Genomic DNA, 21,159 nt, shown 5'->3' on the forward strand with positions numbered 1-21,159 from the left:
CCTTGTGTGAATTTCTCCCTGGGACGTGTCTGTACCCTCTGGGGTTAGACCCTCCCCCTCGCAGCCTTTCCAGCAGTGCCCCTAGCCTGTGCCAATCACTGTGGGCTGCTCTCCTTACAGTAGGAAGGGGGGGGCAGTAGCTCCAGTGCTCCCCTGGTGGCCCCCCCACTGGGTCTGTTGGTGATGGATGGAGCCCACAAAGGCCTGGGCCCTCTTCCAGGGCAGAGCGCCTCCCCCTGGGCTGTCAGAGGCAGGGGGCCTGAACTGGCTTCTCCTTGGTTGAGTGGACGGGCAAGCGACTGTTTCCTGGAAGGGGTCTTGGCTCTGCGCTGAGAGAGTCCCCGTCCACGCTGGCCTGGGCGGTCGGCCTTGGGCTGTGATCTGCCTGGGGCAGGGTCTTAGTGCCGGGGGGAGGACCGTGGGCTGGTGCTGTCGGCAGGGTCAAGGCTCCCCGCCCCCTCGGCAAACCTCAGGAAACGCGGCAGCTGCAGCTCTTTGTTCACGCTGGCTGGGGGTCCCGCTCACCCAGCAGGAGGCCCAGGGGATCAGGAACTGGGGAGGGGGCCTGGCCCCAGAATTCAGCAGGGGGGTGGATGCAAACCACTTGTTTGCTTTACAATTGGTGCCTCTGGCTCTGCTGTGGAGGGCAACTGAAGGCTTCCCTGAGCTTATTGTACTGCACCAAAGGCCGCCCCCTGACCCATGGCCCAGTGCCTCTCCTTCCTGCACTGCCTCAGCCCGGAGCCCCGGAGCACCAGCACCAGGGGCCTGCTTAGCTGAAGGTGTAACACTCCCCAGAGCTGCATGGAGCAATGCAAGGAACATGGTGCCACATCCCTCCACCCTCCTGGGCCAGAGCATGTCTCCCCTTCGCTGCTCTGAGGGCTTCCTGACCCGGGGCTTCCTGACCCGGGGGCATGGCTGCGTCCTGCCGCCCGGCTGGCTGCATTTCACACGCTATATGGAGCTGGAAGGGATCTTGAGAGGTCATCGAGTCCAGCCCCCTGCCCTCACGGCAGGACCAAGCCCTGTCCCTGACAGATCTGCCCCAGCTCCCTAACTGGCCCCCTTAGCGATTGAACTCGCAACCCTGGGTTGAGCAGGCCAATGCTCAAACCATCGAGCTATCCCCCTGCCGCTGTAGCCCAACGTTTCCTTACCGGGGGCAGGTTGACAGTGCGGCAGGGGCGTTGACACGCGGGAGAGCCTCGCCCAGGACCGTCCCCAGTGGAGAGCGGGCGTCTGGGAGGGGGCAGCGCAGTGTGAGCAGTCCCGCCGCAGCGCAGATGAGAAGGAAAGAGCCCCACTTCCCTCCATTAGCCACCCATCCCTTCCCCTTCCGCCATAAGCCCTGCAGCTCCAGAATCAGGCTGGTCTGCCAGCGACGGAGCCACGAGGAAGGTGGCAGGAAGGTGCCCCACTCGCTATCGAGCGAGTACGACCGGGTAAGGCCTTTCTTCTGTCCTGGCAGCAGTGGGACAGGCCTCCCTCCCCGGCCACCCAGCTGTTCCCCTCTGGCAGACAGCTCTGGCTTCTCTATGGGCCCCTCTCTGTGCCTGTGGGGGGGAGGGAGTGGGCACGGGGGTGCTGGGAGACCATCACTTGCACCCAGGGTGGGTAAGAGACCCGAGAGCTGGCGGGTCAGTTTATTCCTTCCCTGCTGCTTTGATGGCACCACCCCTCCTCCGCTGCTCCCTGCAGTGCAGTTGGAAGGCCGCCCGGCAGAGGGAGCGCAGGCCGGGAACATGGCAAGAGGAAGTTGCTATCGATGGCTTAACCTCAAGCAGGTCTGTAAATAGATGCTGCAGAGCTGTTTGCAGGTAGCTGCTGCAGGGCCTGCAGCTGGAGGAAGCAGTAACGGGGACCTGAGTGCCCGTCTCGGCCCACTGCAGCCCTGCCTCAGTTTCCCTCCTCAGGAAGTCCAGTGAGGCGTGTGTCTCTTGAGCTGTGCCCCCTCAGGGCTCTGTTAGTGAGGGCCCGGGCGGAGCAGTGTACAGACCGGCGTCCCTGCCCCGCTCCAGCAGGAAAGGGCAGGGGTAACAGCCTTGCCCCGCTCCCTCGCCTAGCGAGGCCAACGTGCACCCACCTTCCTGTGAGCTGGGGCTTTTGCTGCCACCTGGCGAGGGCCCTCCAGGGGCACCAGGATCTGCTGGGACTTGCTGTTCGTAGCATCATCTGCTTGCAGCCCTCTGCCTCCTGGCCTCATTCCTCCTTGGCTCCTCGTCCCGGGAGCTTTCCCTGCATGGCGCCTGGAGGGACGGACACACACGGGGCCTGGCTTCCTCTTGGAGTCGCCCGGCTGCCTCCCTGTTTAATTAGGTGCCCCCAGTGTCCCTTAACGAGTCCCCGGTGCACGGAGCCTTCGTTTCCCTGGCGTAGGGCCTGTTACCCTCCCCCGGAGCCTTGTACTGCTTCAGGCTAGGACAAGCCCACTCAGCCGTGGGCCCATGCGCTGCCCGGGCCCGGAGGGAGGCGCTGGGAAATGGACTCTCCTCGGGGAGAAGAGGGGGAAGGACAAAGCAATGCACCCCCTAGCCAGGGCCCTTCTCTCAGGCCACCCCCACGAGGTCGCTTGCAGTCTCCACTCGCCCACGGTGCCCTCTGCTGGGTCTTCCCGTGGGGAGGGGGGCAGGAAGGCGGAGAGGCCGGGCAGCACGCCGCACTGCCGTCGGCTGGCTGGGAGCAGGCCCTTGTGCCGAGGGCCCAGGTCGGTGGCCTAGCCAGCCCGGCCCCTGGCATGAAGAACCCAACGCAGCAGAGTTGGTCCCGGCAGTTCCTGAGCGCGGCGCCAGGGCCGGGGGTCCACCGAAGGCCCCTGCTCCGAGGCCTGGCTGAATTCCAGCGCTGACGGGCCCCGTGGGCACCTTTGACAGGGAGCCCTGTCTGGGCTGGTGCAGGGCTCGGCCGGCCTGTCTGCAGGGGTGGCGGAGCAAGTCTGGGTCAGCCGAATCGGGCAGCGCATGGGGGTCCTGCTGTGAGCCTCCATTGATGCCCCGAGCTCTGTGGTCCCCTCTGTCCCTGCACCCTGGGGATGTGTCGCCTGGGGACGCGCTCTGGGTGCAATCCCCCTCCCCCCGAATGGGTCACGCAGGACTGGTTTGTGCTTGCCAAGCCGACCCCGGCCCGGGCAGCCCCTGGCTCCATGTGGGGCAGAGAATTGGCCTCTGGAACGAGGCGGCTGTTTGGCGTGACTCAGGACCGGCCCTCAGGCCGCTGCGTGTGCAGCAAGGAGCACACAAGGGGCGGAGAAGGTGAGTGTAGCAGTGGGCGCAGGGTGACTTCTCGCTTCTGCGGCCTCCAAAGGAAAACCCCCCTGGCAGGGAGCCGAGCTTCCATGGCAACCCAGGAAACTCCCCAGGCCCGCCTCTTCCCCGGAGGGTTGTGGGAGAGGCTGCAGTGGTGCTAGCTGGCCCCATGGCTGGGGGGCAGGACGCCATGTGGTCCCCACTGAGCATGTGTGTGTCCCAGGACTGGGAGGAAATTGTCACCCGACCACAAGCTGCGCCCAGCATGACAAAACGAGAAGTGAGGTGCGGCAGCCACCCAAACACACTTTCCACTGCAGCTATTTCAGGGTAGCAGCGTGAGCGCGTCGCCCGCTGGTCTGGCTGTCGTGGGCAGGGATCAGCCGAGACTCTAGACATGATTACCCCGACACCCCGTACTGGGGGGGCATCTCTCGCCTGACCCATAGCCCCCTGCCTGCCCAGCCCTGGATCCGCCCAGCTGTGCCCCTGCCTCCTGACCCATAGCCCCCTGCCTTCCCAGCCCTGGATCCGCCCAGCCGTGCCCCTGCCTCCTGACCCATAGCCCCCTGCCTTCCCAGCCCTGGATCCGCCCAGCTGTGCCCCTGCCTCCTGACCCATAGCCCCCTGCCTTCCCAGCCCTGGATCCGCCCAGCTGTGCCCCTGCCTCCTGACCCATAGCCCCCTACCTGCCCAGCCCTGGATCCGTCCAGCTGTGCCCCTGACCCATAGCCCCCTGCCTTCCCAGCCGTGGATCCGCCCAGCTGTGCCCCTGACCCATAGCCCCCTGCCTTCCCAGCCCTGGATCCGCCCAGCTGTGCCCCTGACCCATAGCCCCCTGCCTTCCCAGCCCTGGATCCGCCCAGCTGTGCCCCTGACCCATAGCCCCCTGCCTGCCCAGCCCTGGATCCGCCCAGCTGTGCCCCTGCCTCCTGACCCATAGCCCCCTGCCTTCCCAGCCCTGGATCCGCCCAGCTGTGCCCCTGCCTCCTGACCCATAGCCCCCTGCCTTCCCAGCCCTGGATCCGCCCAGCTGTGCTCCCGACCCATAGCCCCCTGCTATCCCAGCCCTGGATCCACCCAGCTGTGCCCCTGCCTCCTGACCCATAGCCCCCTGCCTTCTCAGCCCTGGATCTGCCCAGCTGTGCTCCTGACCCATAGCCCCCTGCCTTCCCAGCCCTGGATCCGCCCAGCTGTGCCCCTGCCTCCTGACCCATAGCCCTCTGCCTTCCCAGCCCTGGATCCGCCCAGCTGTGCCCCTGCCTTCTGACCCATAGCCCCCTGCCTTCCCAGCCCTGGATCCGCCCAGCTGTGCCCCTGCCTCCTGACCCATAGCCCCCTGCCTTCCCAGCCCTGGATCCGCCCAGCTGTGCCCCTGACCCATAGCCCCCTGCCTTCCCAGCCCTGGATCCGCCCAGCTGTGCCCCTGCCTCCTGACCCATAGCCCCCTGCCTTCCCAGCCCTGGATCCGTCCAGCTGTGCCCCTGCCTCCTGACCCATAGCCCCCTGCCTTCCCAGCCCTGGATCCGCCCAGCTGTGCCCCTGCCTCCTGACCCATAGCCCCCTGCCTGCCCAGCCCTGGATCCGCCCAGCTGTGCCCCTGCCTTCTGACCCATAGCCCCCTGCCTTCCCAGCCCTGGATCCGCCCAGCTGTGCCCCTGCCTCCTGACCCATAGCCCCCTGCCTTCCCAGCCCTGGATCCGCCCAGCTGTGCCTCTGCCTCCTGACCCATAGCCCCCTGCCTTCCCAGCCCTGGATCCGCCCAGCTGTGCCCCGACCCATAGCCCCCTGCCTGCCCAGCCCTGGATCTGCCCAGCTGTGCCCCTGCCTCCTGACCCATAGCCCCCTTCCTTCCCAGCCCTGGATCCATCCAGCTGTGCCCCTGCCTCCTGACCCATAGCCCCCTGCCTTCCCAGCCCTGGATCCGCCCAGCTGTGCCCCTGCCTCCTGACCCATAGCCCCCTGCCTGCCCAGCCCTGGATCTGTCCAGCTGTGCCCCTGCCTCCTGACCCATAGCCCCCTGCCTTCCCAGCCCTGGATCCGCCCAGCTGTGCTCCTGACCCATAGCCCCCTGCCTTCCCAGCCCTGGATCCGCCCAGCTGTGCCCCTGCCTCCTGACCCATAGCCCCCTGCCTTCCCAGCCCTGGATCCGCCCAGCTGTGCCCCTGACCCATAGCCCCCTGCCTGCCCAGCCCTGGATCCGCCCAGCTGTGCCCCTGCCTCCTGACCCATAGCCCCCTGCCTTCCCAGCCCTGGATCCGCCCAGCTGTGCCCCTGCCTCCTGACCCATAGCCCCCTGCCTTCTCAGCCCTGGATGCCACAAGAGAACGGCCATACTAGTTCAGCCCTATGCACCCTCTAGCCCAGTGTCCTGCCGTCCAATAGCGGCCGGTGCCAGATACTTGAGAGGGAATGAACAGAACATGGCAATTTATTGTCTCATCCACTTCCTGTTGTCAGTCCTTGCTTCTAACAGTCAGAGGTTTAGGGACCCCCAGAGGTTGGGTTGCATCCCTGCCCATCTTGCCTGAAAGCTATTGATGGGTCTATCCTCCATCAACTTATCGAATTCTTTTCTAAACTCGGTTATACTTTTGGCCTTCACAACATCCCCTGGCAAGGAGTTCCACAGGTTGACTATGTGTGGTGTGACAGTGTCCTGCCTCATGCTTGTTTTAAACCTGCTGCTCATTCATTTCATTTGGTAAACCCTGGTTCTTAGCTCATGTGAAGGGTGAAATGACACTTTCTATTCACTTCTCATGAGTCTATAGACCTCTCTCATATCCGCCTGGGTTGTCTCTTTTCCAGTATGAACTGTCCTAGCCTTTTAATCGCTTCTTATATGGAAGCTGGTCCACGCCCCAACCGTTTCTGTTGCCTTTCTCTGTCTGTTTTCCAGTTGTAACACATCTTTTTTACGATGGGCTGACCAGAACCCAAGTGTGTGCATTCCAGGTGTGGGCAGCAGTCAAGGTGTGGACACCCCATGGATTTAGATAAGGGCATTATGATACTTTCTGTCTTATCTACCCATCTCCTAATGACCCCTAACCTTCGGTTTGCTTTTTTGACTGCTTCACACTGGGTGGATGTTTTCAGAGAACTCTCTATGATGACTCTGAAATCACTCTGTCTTGCGTGGTCACTGTTAATTCAGCCCCCACCATGTTGTGTGTCTAGTTGAGATTAAATTCAGGATTATGTAGCACTTTAAAGACTAACAAGATGGTTTATTAGGTGATGAGCTTTCGTGGGCCAGACCCACTTCCTCAGATCCAATAGTGGAAGAAAATAGTCACAACCTGTGACGTAGTGGGGGTACCTGGCTGGTTTCTATGCTGCTGGCTCTGGGGTAACCCCCACTGGCTGCTGTGGGTACCACGACCCAGCAAAACAGGATGGGTCACTATGCAAACCAGTGGCCAGACACCCCCCATGGAGAGGAACAAAGGAAGGTGGAATGCTGCCCTGGCTGGGGGCAGGGCGGGAAGAGAGTTAGTTAGTTCCTGTCTGGAAAGCAGGGGAGAAGGAGCTGGGGAGGGGGGCTGGGACTCCCCTATCTCAAGGGGAGCACTGAGGCCTCTTAGCCCCAGTTCCTGTAACCAGATTACATCTGTGCTGTGCTGTATCCTGGAGGAGCAATAAACCACCCTCAGTTCCACTGGCTGGTGGAGTCTGTTTGAGCCATTTTGGGGTGCAGGAGACGGGGGACCCCCAACGCGCCGTCACACCACCATATAGACCAAAGGATACAATTAAAAAATGAACACATATGAAAAGGACAGATCTGTTTTCCAATGTACATTACTTCACATTTATCAATGCTGAATTTCACTTGACGTTTTCCTGCCCCTGATCTCTTTATAACCTCACCATCATCTTTGGACTTAATCCTCTCGAGTCATTTTATATCATCTGTGAATTTTGCCACTGTCACGTTACTGGCTTTTAAGGGGAACAGCCAGATCACTGCTGCACCCATGGGGGGGGGAGTTTGCCCCAAAAGTTGGTACAAAGGGGGCCATGTGAGGTGTCAAACGAAAGCTTTCTGTCTACTGATTCTGTAGGGGTGTTTTGGTCACTCTGAGAGCCATTGTCCATGAGGCAGGGCTAATTAGCGTAGTCGTTCACTGAATAATTATTCCTCCCAGTAATTATAATTATAATTATTCCCCCACAGTGCCGGCCCAGTGCTTCCTCCCAGACAGAGAACATTTTAAATACAAGAACAGAGTTCATTCCATAACCTCACATACAAAAACCATACAAGTACGGTAGAATCAGACATAGAATCAGCAGGGTACAAACTTTCATCTCACACCTCACATGGCCCACTTTGTACAGAATTTGGACCAAACACCCATTAGTGGGTACACCCATTAGACACCTTGCCCAGAGCTAAAGAAAACAGTAAATTTATCCATGCCAGCTTTGGCAACTGTCTGAAATCTAATTAACGCTGAGTTAATGAAGGTATTTTCATTCCCCATAGGGCAGGCATCTTGGCACTTAGCCATGGAAACAAAATGTTGTGCCTCAGTTTCCCTCCTTTTAATGCACCCCAGTTCTGCAATGCCCCTTCTCAGGTGAGAAGTTCCCAAACTAGTTACAGGTATCAACAGTGAAATACCCGTATCACAAGGGTTGTTAACATACAGTGTGTTCTTTGGTACATTTCTTACCAGGTTCAGTGGGCTTTCCAAAAGAGCATGCACATTGGACCTTTTTACAATTCTTAGTCACAGCACATTGGTTACACAAGTTAACATCAGCAGTAGGGACAAATCCATAGCAAGTGTTCACGGGCAATACTTTCTGGCATGCAATATCTTTGACTCGATACTGATGGAATCCTGGCCTCTTAAGGTTAAAAAACTGCAGCCTGCCTTGGCAAACACAAATTTGCTCTTCCCCCTTGCCCTTAGGGTTGCCAGATGGTTGAACAAAAAATACCGAACACCCATCCCTCCCTCACCCCCAAAAAATGGGGAAAAATTATGTTGATTTAAAAAAAAATGGGGACACCAAAATTAAGGGAAAAAAAAGACCCTGCACCTTTAAATTGTCCCCGCCGGGCTTCTGTCCGAGGGAAACAGGAAATACCCGACATTTCACATGTCCGGTATTTTCTGTTCTTTTTACTGGATGGGGGATCCAAATAACAGACAGTCCGGGTGAAAACCGGACACCTGGCAACCCTGAGGGTTCAAATCCTGAAGTCCCTAGCTCAACAGAGACAAAGGGCTGGCTGGGTGTGTCCTCCCTGCTCACATTGGCCATGGAATTGTCTTTCTCCCCCCGTCAGTCAGGTTACAAGCAGTCCAGACACCAATCTGACCCCCTGCGTTCCGCCTAATTTTCCAAGGATCTGTGTTCACGGGTATGATACACTTCCAGATCTCTCGTCCTTCCACCACCAACCTCTACTTCCACATGGAATCAGACGTTAAGTTCGCTGATCGATTCCAAGTGTCCACAGTGTCTAGAGATGGGAGTTTACCTGCCAGCTCCTGCATCCTACAACGCTGTTCTGTGCTGCATTCTCAGCTCCGCCATCCTTCCTCTGACCCTGAGACACACACTGATCACTCACAAACCGGAGACATTCCTGTCCCAGCAACACACACTCCCCAGCAAGCTGGTCAGACCCAGTCGCTTGGACATCTCTTGGTTCATCTCTCTGGCTGCTTCCACTTCACCGGAAACAACCTCCAGTCCCTCTGCAACTGTCCACCCTGAACCTTTCTAAACCCAAGTCAGTGGAGTCTCTGAATCATAGAACCATAGAGCTGGAAGAGACCTCAGAAGGTCATCAAGTCCAGCCCCCTGCTCTAGGCAGGACCAATCCCAACTTGTCAAGCTGAGACATAAACACCTCTCGGGATGGAGACTCCACTACTTCCCTAGGGAACCCATTCCAGTGCTTCCCCACCCTCCTAGGGAAATAGATTTTCCTAAGATCCAACCTGAACCTCTCCCACCACAACTTGAGCCCATTGCTCCTTGTTCTGCCATCTGTCACTACTGAGAACAGCCTCTCTCCATCCTCTTTGGAACCTCCCTTCAGGAAGTTGAAGGCTGCTCTCAAATCCCCCCTCGCTCTTCGCTTCTGCAGACTAAACAGACCCAAGTCCCTCCGAAACAACCGTTCTGTGTAGAAGGCCCTGAATCGAGTGTCTCACACAATAGACGGCTGCGTCTTACCCGCAGAGCCTTCTCCTGATCTTCCTCAATCCAGCCACTCCCACTCCCTTCAGGCATCGCAGACTGCTGGCCAACTTCACCGTAAGGACTCTCCTCCCTATGAGCTCCTGTACGCACCAGCTCATCTTTCCCCTTCCCCTGCTGAGCCACCGTCAGCTCCTCCTGCGTTTCCCTTCCCCCCGAACCGCCTCTGGCCCACCGCAGAGCAGAATTCCCGCTGGCCCGGCTTTGCTCCAGCTTGCTGAGGGCTTCTGTGTCATGGCTACAGAGTGAGGGAGACTCAGGAAGGGGGGCATGAGGGCTCCCTACCCCTAAGGCACAGACCGAGTGGGCCAGGCTTGGGGTAGGGCAGCTCCTGAGAGCTGGGAAGGATCCTTGCCACCTCTTCTGTCCGCCCACCCTACAAGGAGAGCTGGCCGGTGGGCTTCTCCAAATCCAGCTTAATGGCCCACCATGCCCTGGGGGGGAGGGGTCCGTGGCTCCTGCCCCCCGTCTGCCAGGGAACCGCCCCCTGCCCCGTCTCCCTGAAAGGGGCATGGGCTTAAGGAGTCAGCCCAGAGGGAGACAAGCCGACGGACGCCCAGCCATCCTTCCTGCTGCTGTGGGCCGGGGGGAGGTGACGCAGGTTTCCCGCTCAGCCGTGAGCAAGAAACCCAGGCTAACCACACAACCCCACCCCTTGTGACGCCATCGTGCCGCACAGGAAGCCGAGGCCCGGCAGCTCGCTGGGTTTTGAAAGACCGCTTTCCGCCGGCCCTGCGCTCTCCCCCTCCGCCCTGCCCTGCACATCCCCCCGGCGGGTCCCGTCCCCCGGCGGCATGGCCGAGCAGGAGAGCCTGGAGTTCGGCAAGGCCGACTTTGTCCTCCTGGACCAGGTGACCATGGAGCACTTCATGGAGAACCTGAAGCTGAGGTGACCGGGCGTGGGGGTCGGAGGCCTCTGGCAGGAAGGGGGAGTGGGAGGCGGTGGGGGGCAGCCCAGGGAGTGGGGCCTGGCGCGCTGGCGGCTCGCGGCGGCCTGGAAGGGCCACGGGCGGCCAGTGCATGGGCGGCGGGTCGCCCAGATGCAGCAGACAGCAATGGCCTTGAGTCAGGGGACGTGCCTTGCAGCCTGCCAGCCCCGAGCGTGGTGCTAGGGGGCGCTGTGGCGGCGGAGGGACCGTTTCCCGAGTCGCTAGGATGCCCGGACCCTGGAGGCTGGCGGGCCGTGGGATTCCCACGGTGCTTCCCTGCGGGGGTCCGGAGTCAATTCCAGCAGGGGCGGGGGTGTTACGCTGTGCGCAGGCTTCCTTCCGCGCCGCTGGGATAGCCGGCACGGCGCTGCCCCGTGACTGTGCGTCCCCCGGGGGCGAAGTGCGGGGGAGCCTGTCCGTTTAGCCGCCCCAGGGACGGCCGGGCCTGCCGCCACCGCCTCACCCCCCAGATCTCTGTGGCACCCCCAGATCTCATGCGTGCAGTGCGGTCGTGCCTCATACCCTGCGGGCTGCCTGTGAGGGCTGTACAGCACCCAGCACCCGCTCAGCACCGAGGAACAGCGAGAGATGGGCCCGCCCCCCACCCCCTATCCAGGTTGGACTGGGCAGGGCGGGACTTTCTCCCCTCACCGGGGCTGCTGCATGCTCCTGGGGGCGGGCGGAGGGCGTCCTACATGCGACTGCCTCTCCTGCACCGGACCAGAATCCTTGTAGTCTGGAGCCAGCTGCTCCCAGCTGGTGGGGGAAGGACGGGCAGCGGGGTGGAGGTGGGGCTGCTTGTCCCATGGGGGAACGGCTCAGCTGGAGTCTGAGGATGCATTTGGCCAGCGGGGCCTGAGGAGCCGGCCGAGAGGGGAGAGATGCGGAGGGTTCAGAAGGGAGGACGAGCCAGTGGGGCAGGCCATGGCACTAGAGGCACCACGCACGCCACGGTGGGGACAGCCCATCTCCAGATCAGGCCACGCAGTGCTGGGGGGTGGACTGCCCCCTCCCCTTGCACAGGGGCAAAGCTACCAGAGGATCCATTGGGTGGGCAGGCGGTTGCATGGGGCCTCTTATGTGTAGTGTGGTGGTGTGTGCCAGCCCCAGCGAGGTCCGGGAGTTACGGTGCAGGGAGCTGTACGTATGGCCCGAACCAACAGCCCCATCACCAGCTGGACTGGCCCGGCTGTGAGCCTTCTGAGCGGTATTTTTTCTCCGGCGTGTTTCTAGTCCCCGGAGCTCCCTTGTCCTATGGGTCCCCCCCCCCCCCCCCCCGCCCGAGGCGTTTCCAAGACACTGCCAGGGCGCCCAGCAGCAAGGCCGCTGGCTGAGAAAGTATCGCAGCGACAAGTGATCTGCAGCGTTAACCGCAAGGCTTCGAAGCAGCCGGCGCACACCCAGCTCTGCGCCGGCAGCCCCGCTCTCCGGAATCTGTGCTTTCCTTTTCTAAACAAAGGCTGCTCGGGCTGCAAAGAAAACCTCAGCGCAGAGCGTCAGCGGGGCAGGGCTGCGTCTGGCAGAGGCTAGCTGGGGAGTGTGCACGGGGCGCAGCAGCAAACGCAGAGGCCCAGTGATGACAATGGGGGTGACCACGACGTTAACTCGTTCCCCACCTGGGCCCGGACGGGGCCGGAAGGCTGTAGGGCGGCGTGAGTCCCCGAGGGTACGTCTAGATTCCACGAGGCATAAGGGAGCAGTCGACAAAGGCGTCCCCTGTCGGCCGATCCGCGTCTTGACTCGTGCGCTGTGCCGACGATCAGCTGAGCCGGCACAGCGCGGCGGCCGTTTTTATTTGAATGAAGCCGGGGATATTTAAATCCCCACTTCATTGGCTATGTCGGGTAGCCTATTTAACATGTCTCTGTCGGCAGAGGCATGCAATCTAGACGTACCCTCGGGGACTCACGCCGCCCTACAGCCCTCCGGCCCCGTCCGTGCCCAGGTAGGGAACGAGTTAACGTCGTGGTCACCCCCATTGTCATCACTGGGTCTCTGCGTTTGCTGCTGCGCCCCGTGCACACTCCCCAGCTAGCCTCTGCCAGACGCAGCCCTGTCACTACTGCCCCGTCCTTATTGGTTTTGGTAGGGAGCCGAAAGTTGGGGAGAGCACCCGTAGGTGCTAGGGCAGCTCCTTGCCTTCCTGATGCTCCAGCTGGTCCCAACTCTTTCAGATTCCAGTGGCACCGTGGAAATGGAGCATCCCCATAATAGAATCCAGGTGTCAGTAACATGTCACCATCCCATCTAGCTCCCTTCCTTCCCTCCAACTCCCTCCTCCATGTCCCCTGCTTCTCCCTTCCTCTAAGCTCAGCCAGATCCTTCTGCTTGCCTTGGGGTGCTTCCATTTCCTCTCTGGACTCCCCCACCAGATCAGTACGGCTGCCTTTGCCCATAACCCCCCTGGCTCCGTGATTCCTGAGCAGCCGTCCTGAGCAAGAGGCACGCCAGGGGCTGGCAGCTCTGCAGGGGGCAGCCAGCTTTGGAAAACCAGCGAGGGGCTGGCTGGACATGGTGGGATACAGCGGCCAACCTGTCCTACATCCTGGCTTGCCTGCGTGTATGCTGCTGGGTGGGACCCCAGACCTACTAAGCTATGTGTCGCATCACAAGCCCCTCATACTGCTGCAGCTGAAGGAGATTCTCCTTCCGCCAGGGGCACTGGTCCCCTTTGAATCTGGGACAGAAGAGCCCTGCAGGGAATCGGGAGGAATAGCCCACAGCAGGGAGGCCAGGGGGAGAGCTGGACTGGGTGGCCGGTGAGCCACCTGGATGAAGAGGTGGAAGGTGAAGGAGCCGGGACAGGGTCTGTTCCCAGACTCTGGGCCCTGACCGCGCCGGGTTCGGTGCCAGCATGTGGGTGTGGTGACAGCTGTGGAGAGCCAGGGCGTTTCTCCACATTACGGACAGCCTTGGCGGAGACATCGCCGCTTTGTCCGGCTCTCACCCCTCTCTCAGGGCGCCCCCCCGTCCCCACTCCACAGCACGGAGCCGGCAGGTGGGGAACAGCCGGGCTCACTATGAGTCATGCTCTTCCTGGCCGGCCAAGTTCTCACGGGGTGGGCGTTCCCGGCTCTGTCTGTTTACAGGAAAGCGCTGGTTTCCCCACGGTAGCGTAGGTTCCCCCTCCTGACATGCGCCTCTCCGGTTCCTTCCAACCCCTTGCCTCTGCCCTCCACCAGCAGGCGCTGATCACGGCTCCCAGGGCCATGCCACAGAGACCGAGGCTGGATCAGACCCTGGTCCATGTCAGCCGGCCTCCTGTCGCTGGCACCAGCTGCTTCAGAGGAAGGGGGAGAGGCCGCAGGGGCAGGATGTGGGAGATGCCACCAGCGCTTAGCTCGCCTCTGACCCTGATAGCTCAGCACTGGCTCTCAGCACCTGCAATGCAGCGGCCTCGTCTGCCAGCGACCCCTTGGGGGCATTCGTCTTCTCCGGGACCTTGCCCTTAGCAGCAGCCTCACCCCCCCTCCCACACGGACACACCCCGGCTCCAGTCCTGGCTGATGGGGCTGTGATGATCCCCCCCCCGCCCCGCTTTATGGAATTGACGTATGGATACTCAAAGATGCTGCCGACCTCATGTAACCCATGGATTTCACTGCCACAAGCTGCTGGGGGTGTCTCGTTTTGCGTAGGTATTGCTCCTGGCTGCCGTCAGAGATGTGGGGCAGAGGATGGTTTATGGCAGGGGTGGGCAATAATTTTTGGCCAGGGGCCACTTCAAACATTTGTGAAGTGGCCCTGGGCCGCCCCAAAGGGGCGGAGCCTAAAGCAGAAGGGGCGGGGCCTAACACAGAAGGGGGTGGGGGAGCCCCTTTGTCTCCCCTTCCCACTAAGCAGCCAGGCCCCTGGCTGGGTGGGAGGAGGCTTTGCGCACTCCCCCACCCCCAGGCCAATCAGAGGCGCGCACGGTACGTAGAAAAGTGCCGTGTTCTCCTAGCCGTGTGGAGGAAACTTTGTGCGCTCCCCTGCCCCCGCGTCCTGATTGGCCTGGGGCGAGGGAGCGGCTGGGCCTCCATGGGCCGGATCCAGCCCGTGGACTCCCCTTTGCCCACCCCTGGTTGATGGTTTTACACGTGCACGCGAAAGCCGCCCAGGAAGTTTCCCGCAAGGTCTGGGTGCTCATGTGTAGACAGCCCCTTTGGCCTTAGGTCAGTGGTCCCCAGCGCGGTGCCCGCGGGCGCCACGGCACATTTATGTGCGCCCTCCGAAACATCTGGGCTGGCCCCGGCGCACGGCACATGCGCGGTGCTGGCCCTGGACTCAGGGTGCGCGGGTGGCCCCACCCCTGGGCGCGCAGCACATGCGTGGCCCCGCCCCCAGATGCCCGGCACGTGAGCGGCACCGCCCCCAGATGCCTGGCACGTGAGCGGCCCCGCCCCCAGATGCCTGGCACGTGAGCGGCCCCACCCCCAGATGCCTGGCACGTGAGCGGCCCCGCCCCCAGATGCCCGGCACGTGAGCGGCCCCGCCCCCAGATGCCCAGCACGTGAGCGGCCCTGCCCCCAGATGCCCGGCATGTGAGCGGCCCCGCCCCCAGATGCCCGGCACGTGAGCGGCCCCGCCCCCAGATGCCCGGCACTTGAGTGGCCCCGCCCCCAGATGCCCGGCACGTGAGCGGCCCCACCCCCAGATGCCCAGCACGTGAGCGGCCCCGCCCCCAGATGCCTGGCACGTGAGCGGCCCCAACCCCAGATGCCTGGCACGTGAGCGGCCCCGCCCCCAGATGCCCGGCACGTGAGCGGCCCCGCCCCCCAGATGCCCGGCACATGAGCGGCCCCGCCCCCAGATGCCCGGCACGTGAGCGGCCCCACCCCCAGATGCCCGGCACGTGAGCGGCCCCACCCCCAGATGCCCGGCACATGAGTGGCCCCGCCCCCAGATGCCCGGCACGTGAGCGGCCCCACCCCCAGATGCCCGGCACATGCGTGGCCCCACCCCCAGATGCCCGGCACGTGAGCGGCCCCACCCCCAGATGCCCGGCACGTGAGCGGCCCCGCCCCCAGATGCCCGGCACGTGAGCAGCCCCGCCCCCAGATGCCCGGCACGTGAGTGACCCCGCCCCCTGATGCCCGGCAAGTGAGTGGCCCCGCCCCCAGATGCCCAGCACGTGAGCGGCCCCGCCTCCAGATGCTCGACACATGAGTGGCCCCGCCCCCAGATGCTCGGTACGTGAGTGGCCCCGCCCCCACATGCCCGGCACGTGAGTGGCCCCGCCCCCACATGCCCGGCACGTGAGCGGCCCCGCCCCCACATGCCCGGCACGTGAGCGGCCCCGCCCCCACATGCCCGGCATGTGAGCGGCCCCGCCCCCAGATGCCCGGCACGTGAGATGCCCCGCCCCCAGATGCCCGGCACGTGAGTGGCCCCACCCCCACATGCCCGGCACGTGAGTGGCCCCGCCCCTACATGCCCGGCACATGAGCGGCCCCGCCCCTGGGCCCCCGGCACCCACGAAAGTTTGGGGACCACTGCCTTAGGTCTCAGCCCCGGCTGGCCTTAGGAAGTCATGGGACCCTGCTGACTGGTAGGGTTTGACCAGGTCATTTTCCCCGGAAGGGGGGAATGTCGAAGCAACGAATTCCTGCCCAAAAGGAGGCTCTTTAGGCTGCAAGGCCCTCCCAAGAGAACGAACCAGAGGCCCCAGCGAAACAGGCTCTTCCCCGGCCTGGAGGTCTGGCTGGAATCAGAGCAGTTTTCGGGGAGGTTTGACTAAGCGTCAGGGGGTAGAACTAGCTACGAGCGTCTCAGTCACTTTACACTTGTCATTGACTTTGCCCGTTTCCGCCTGCAGCCCTCTCCTAATTGTTGACTAATTGTTACCTGGGGGAGCAGTCTGCGTGCCCACCCCCCTGCCAGTGCTAACGGGCACTCGCCTAACGACTCACGTGGGGAGTGGGTGCTGAGAGCGGGCCTGAAACGACATCTCCTGAGACCTGAAGAGTGTCAGGGTGTGTCTACACTACAAAGTTAATTCCAACTAACGGACGTTAGTTTGAATTAACTTTGCTAGGCGCTACACTAGCGCTCCGCTAGTTCGAACTTAATTCCAACTAGCGGAGCGCTTAGTTCGAACTAGGTAAACCTCATTGTACGAGGATTAAGCCTAGTTCGAACTTACTAGTTCAAATTAAGGGGTGTGTAGCCCCTTAATTCGAACTAGTGGGAGGCTAGCCCTTCCCAGCTTTCCCTGGTGGCCACTCTGGCCAACACCAGGGAAACTCGTCTGCCCCCCTCCCGGTCCCGGAGCCCTTAAAGGGGCACGGGCTGGCTACGGTGCCCATGCCAGGTGCAAGCCTGCCAGCACCCAGCCAGCAGACCCTGCACCTGGCACAGCTCGAGCCAGCCACCCGATGCCCCCCAGCCCTCCGCCTCTTCCCGGGACCAGGCTGGCGGCTCCCAGGAGCTTGCCCGGGACCGCAAGAGGCGGGCGCCCGCCTGGTCTAGTGCAGACATCGTGGACCTCATCCACGACCTCCACACTAGGCACAGGAAAGTGGCCGTCTAGGGCAGGAGAGCTGCCAGCCTGGCCACCCAGGAGCAGGTTGGCATGAAAATCAGGGGGGTCCACTGAGATCCCCGACCCTGAGCCCTGAGCTTACAATGGCCGTACTGGGTCAGACCAAAGGTCCATCTAGCCCAGTAGCCTGTCTGCTGACAGCGGCCAACCCTAGGGACCCTGGAGGGGATGGACCAAAGACAGTGACCAAGCCATTTGTCTCGGGCCATCCCTCTCCAGCCTTCCACAAACTTCAGGCAGGGACACCACTCCTACCCCCTGGCTAATACCAGTCCATGGACCCAACCTCCATGATTTTATCTCACTTCTCTTTAAACTCTGTTCTAGCTCTAGCCTTCACAGCCTCCTGCAGCAAGGAGTTCCACAGGTTGATTATTTGCTTTGTGAAGAACAACTTTCTGTTACTAGGTTGAAGCCTGCTACCCATTCCTTTCCTTTGGTGTCCTCTAGTCCTTCTATTATGGGAACTAATGGAGAACTTTTCTGTATGCACCCTCTCCACCCCGCTCATGCTTTTATAGACCTCTATCATATCCCCCCTCAGTCTCCTCTTTTCTAAGCTGAAAAGTCCCACTCTATTTAGCCTCTCTTCATATGGGACCTGTTCCAAACCCCTCATCATTGTAGTTGCCCTCCCCTCTCCCACCCTCTCTCCCCCTCTCCCACCTCCTTTTCCCAGTCTCCCCCAGTTTTGTTCAATAAAGAGAGATTCCATTTTTGAACACAATTGTCCTTTATTTTGTACATCAGGAAGGGGGGCTAGAGAGGGGTAAGTGGAAGGAGGTGAGGGAGGAATGGGGTACGAGCCCCCGATGGGGAGGACTGGGCTGGCTCTGTGGGCTTCTGGGGGTGGAAGCTGTCCTGCAGCCCCCCAATTGCCCTCTCTCCCCAGATGGCAGCCTGCGGCAAGTGCAGCCGGTCTGATGGCCGAGTGCTGTGATGTGCCCAGCGTGGGCACTCCGGGCACTCCAAGCCAGGACTGCTTTGCAAGTGGGGCACCCTGAGAACTGTCTGTCCGGGGTGGGGGTTGGGACCCTTTAAGCACAGCCCTCGGCTAGCCTGAGACAGCATCTCCACACTCTAAGTCCTCCTCTGATGCCCTGCCAGCACTGCTTCCGGCCATCCTTAACCTCGGTTCAGGGTCCATTCTGTGTGGACATGCTAGTTCGAATTAGCAAAACGCTAGTTCGAACTAGTTTTTAGTTCTAGACGCGTTAGTTCGAATTAGCTTAGTTCGAATGAACTAAGTTAGTTCGAATTAGCGCTGTAGTGTAGACATCCCCTCAGAGGCTGTGCTCCTGGGGGGGACTCAGCCCTGTGTCTTGGCCGGGGGGACCAGGGAGCTGGCCCAGCAGAGCGGGTGGTGGGAAGTCCCAGAGAGCGAGGCAGTAAGTGTCAGTGGCTTTGTCAGCGCCTCAGAAAGTGTCCCCAAGAGGTTTTCTGTGACCCCCCCCCACCCTCACCGGGGACAGGAGCCCGGCAGATCTCAGGCGGGTCGGGCTCAGACGCCGTGGGGCCCGGCAGATCTCAGGCGGGTCGGGCTCAGACGCCGTGGGGCCCGGCAGATCTCAGGCGGGTCGGGCTCAGACGCCGTGGGGCCCAGCAGATCTCAGGCGGGTCGGGCTCGGACGCCGTGGGGCCCAGCAGATCTCAGGCGGGTCGGGCTCGGACGCCGTGGGGCCCGGCAGATCTCAGGCGGGTCGGGCTCAGCGGCCGTGGGGCCCGGCAGATCTCAGGCGGGTCGGGCTCAGCGGCCGTGGGGCCCGGCAGATCTCAGGCGGGTCGGGTTCGGACGCCGTGGGGCCCGGCAGATCTCAGGCGGGTCGGGCTCAGCGGCCGTGGGGCCCGGCAGATCTCAGGCGGGTCGGGCTCAGACGCCGTGGGGCCCGGCAGATCTCAGGCGGGTCGGGCTCAGCGGCCGTGGGGCCCGGCAGATCTCAGGCGGGTCGGGCTCAGACGCCGTGGGGCCCGGCAGATCTCAGGCGGGTCGGGCTCGGCGGCCGTGGGGCCCGGCAGATCTCAGGAGGGTTGGGCTCGGACGCCGTGGGGCCCGGCAGATCTCAGGCGGGTTGGGCTCGGACGCCGTGGGGCCCGGCAGATCTCAGGCGGGTTGGGCTCGGACGCCGTGGGGCCCGGCAGATCTCAGGCGGGTCGGGCTCGGACGCCGTGGGGCCCGGCAGATCTCAGGCGGGTCGGGCTCGGATGCCGTGGGGCCCGGCAGATCTCAGGCGGGTCGGGCTCGGCGGCCGTGGGGCCCGGCAGATCTCAGGCGGGTTGGGCTCGGACGCCGTGGGGCCCGGCAGATCTCAGGCGGGTTGGGCTCGGACGCCGTGGGGCCCGGCAGATCTCAGGCGGGTCGGGCTCGGACGCCGTGGGGCCCGGCAGATCTCAGGAGGGTCAGGCTCAGACTCCGTGGGGCCCGGCAGATCTCAGGCGGGTCGGGCTCGGACGCCGTGGGGCCCGGCAGATCTCAGGCGGGTCGGGCTCGGACGCCGTGGGGCCCGGCAGATCTCAGGCGGGTCGGGCTCGGACGCCGTGGGGCCCGGCAGATCTCAGGCGGGTCGGGCTCGGACGCCGTGGGGCCCGGCAGATCTCAGGCGGGTCGGGCTCGGACGCCGTGGGGCCCGGCAGATCTCAGGCGGGTTGGGCTCGGACGCCGTGGGGCCCGGCAGATCTCAGGCGGGTTGGGCTCGGACGCTGTGGGGCCCGGCAGATCTCAGGCGGGTCGGGCTCGGGCGCCGTGGGGCCCGGCAGATCTCAGGCGGGTCGGGCTCGGACGCCGTGGGGCCCGGCAGATCTCAGGCGGGTCGGGCTCGGGCGCCGTGGGGCCCAGCAGATCTCAGGCGGGTTGGGCTCGGACGCCGTGGGGCCCGGCAGATCTCAGGCGGGTCGGGCTCGGCGGCCGTGGGGCCCGGCAGATCTCAGGCGGGTCGGGCTCGGGCGCCGTGGGGCCCGGCAGATCTCAGGCGGGTCGGGCTCGGGCGCCGTGGGGCCCGGCAGATCTCAGGCGGGTCGGGCTCGGGCGCCGTGGGGCCCAGCAGATCTCAGGCGGACAGCCCCGGACAGCGTACCCGGATCAGAGCGGGGTCCAGCCAGCCCCGTACCCTGTCGCCGGCAGAGTCGAAGCCAGCGGCTCCCTGGGAAGGTACAAAGCCCAGCGGTTGGCATGTGCCTCTCTCCGAGGGCCTGGCAGCATCCCGCAGGGGGAGCATGCCGCAGGGGGTGGGTCGGACGGGCAGTGCCCAAAGGGGCTGTGCCGTGGGCCCCCGCTCCCTAGCCTGGTGGGGCCGTGCCAGCGCGTGGGGCTGTGCGGCTGTCAGAAGGCAAAGCCCGGAGCCGGCGCCCGTCCTGGGGAGATGCAGGAGGCCGCGGGTGAGCCGGGGTTTGCATTGGAGCCGGCTGTGTCTGCTCCCCGCAGGTTCGAGATGGGGCGCATTTACACCTACATCGGGGAGGTGGTGGTCTCCATGAACCCCTACAAGCAGATGCAGCTGTACGGGAAGGACGTGATCGAGCAGTACCAGGGGCGAGAGCTGTACGAGCGCCCGCCGCACCTCTACGCCGTGGCCGACGCCGCCTACAAGGCCATGAAACGCCGGGCCAAGGACACCTGCATCGTCATCTCCGGTGGGTGGGGGCGGGCGGCTGGGCTGTCTGTCTGACGCACACGCCCCCACCGCCCTGCCTGGCCCCCAGCTGCTCCCGGCCTGGCCCGATGCGACGCCCAGGCTGCAGCTAGACCAGCCCTGGGCCAGGGGCCCCCAAACCCAGAGCCCAGCCCCAGCAAATCTGCAGGAGACTAAAGACTGATCCGGCGTCCGGCCCCGCCCTGCTGCCAGGCCAGGCTGGGCGCAAGGGACGGCGGGCGGAGCGGTGTGCTTCTGCAGGCTGGGTGGGCTCCGGACCCAAGCCTGCCCACCCGCCATGGGGCATGGGAGCTAACCCGTGGCCTGGGACCTCCTGGGCGTGCTCCAGGGAGGCGGGCGCTAGGCCAGGGCAGACACGCCCTGCCCGTCCCGCTGGCCTCTTCCCAGCCTGTCTGTCTGTCTCGCAGGGGAGAGTGGCGCGGGGAAGACGGAAGCCAGTAAATACATCATGCAGTACATCGCCGCCATCACCAACCCCACCCAGAGGGCCGAGGTGGAGAGGTGAGAGGTCGCAGCGGCAGCCTGGCTACCGCACCGGGCGGGGACTCAGGAGACTCGGGCTCTGCCCCTGAGCTGCCAGGTGG

The 21,159-nt window shown here is 63.0% G+C and overlaps 1 protein-coding gene across 2 annotated transcripts in view; it reads left to right on the plus strand.

Annotated features, from left to right (window-relative positions):
• Positions 1 to 21,159, plus strand: part of MYO1G (myosin IG) — a 69,344-nt gene that overhangs the window by 8,601 nt on the left and 39,584 nt on the right. The window contains exons 1-3 of one of the 2 annotated variants that reach the window (XM_075922999.2): positions 10,015 to 10,365; positions 20,347 to 20,555; positions 20,983 to 21,076. In XM_075922999.2, coding sequence (XP_075779114.2) covers positions 10,271 to 10,365; positions 20,347 to 20,555; positions 20,983 to 21,076 — 398 coding nt within the window. In that variant the 5' untranslated portion in view covers positions 10,015 to 10,270. Of the gene's footprint in view, positions 1 to 10,014; positions 10,366 to 20,346; positions 20,556 to 20,982; positions 21,077 to 21,159 lie in introns of those variants that run through there. The other variant, XM_089776848.1, reaches the window with a different exon arrangement.

This window comes from Pelodiscus sinensis, chromosome 2 (assembly GCF_052426305.1).
Source record: "Pelodiscus sinensis isolate ZL-2025 chromosome 2, ASM5242630v1, whole genome shotgun sequence".
In the NCBI taxonomy this organism is placed as follows: domain Eukaryota; kingdom Metazoa; phylum Chordata; order Testudines; family Trionychidae; genus Pelodiscus; species Pelodiscus sinensis.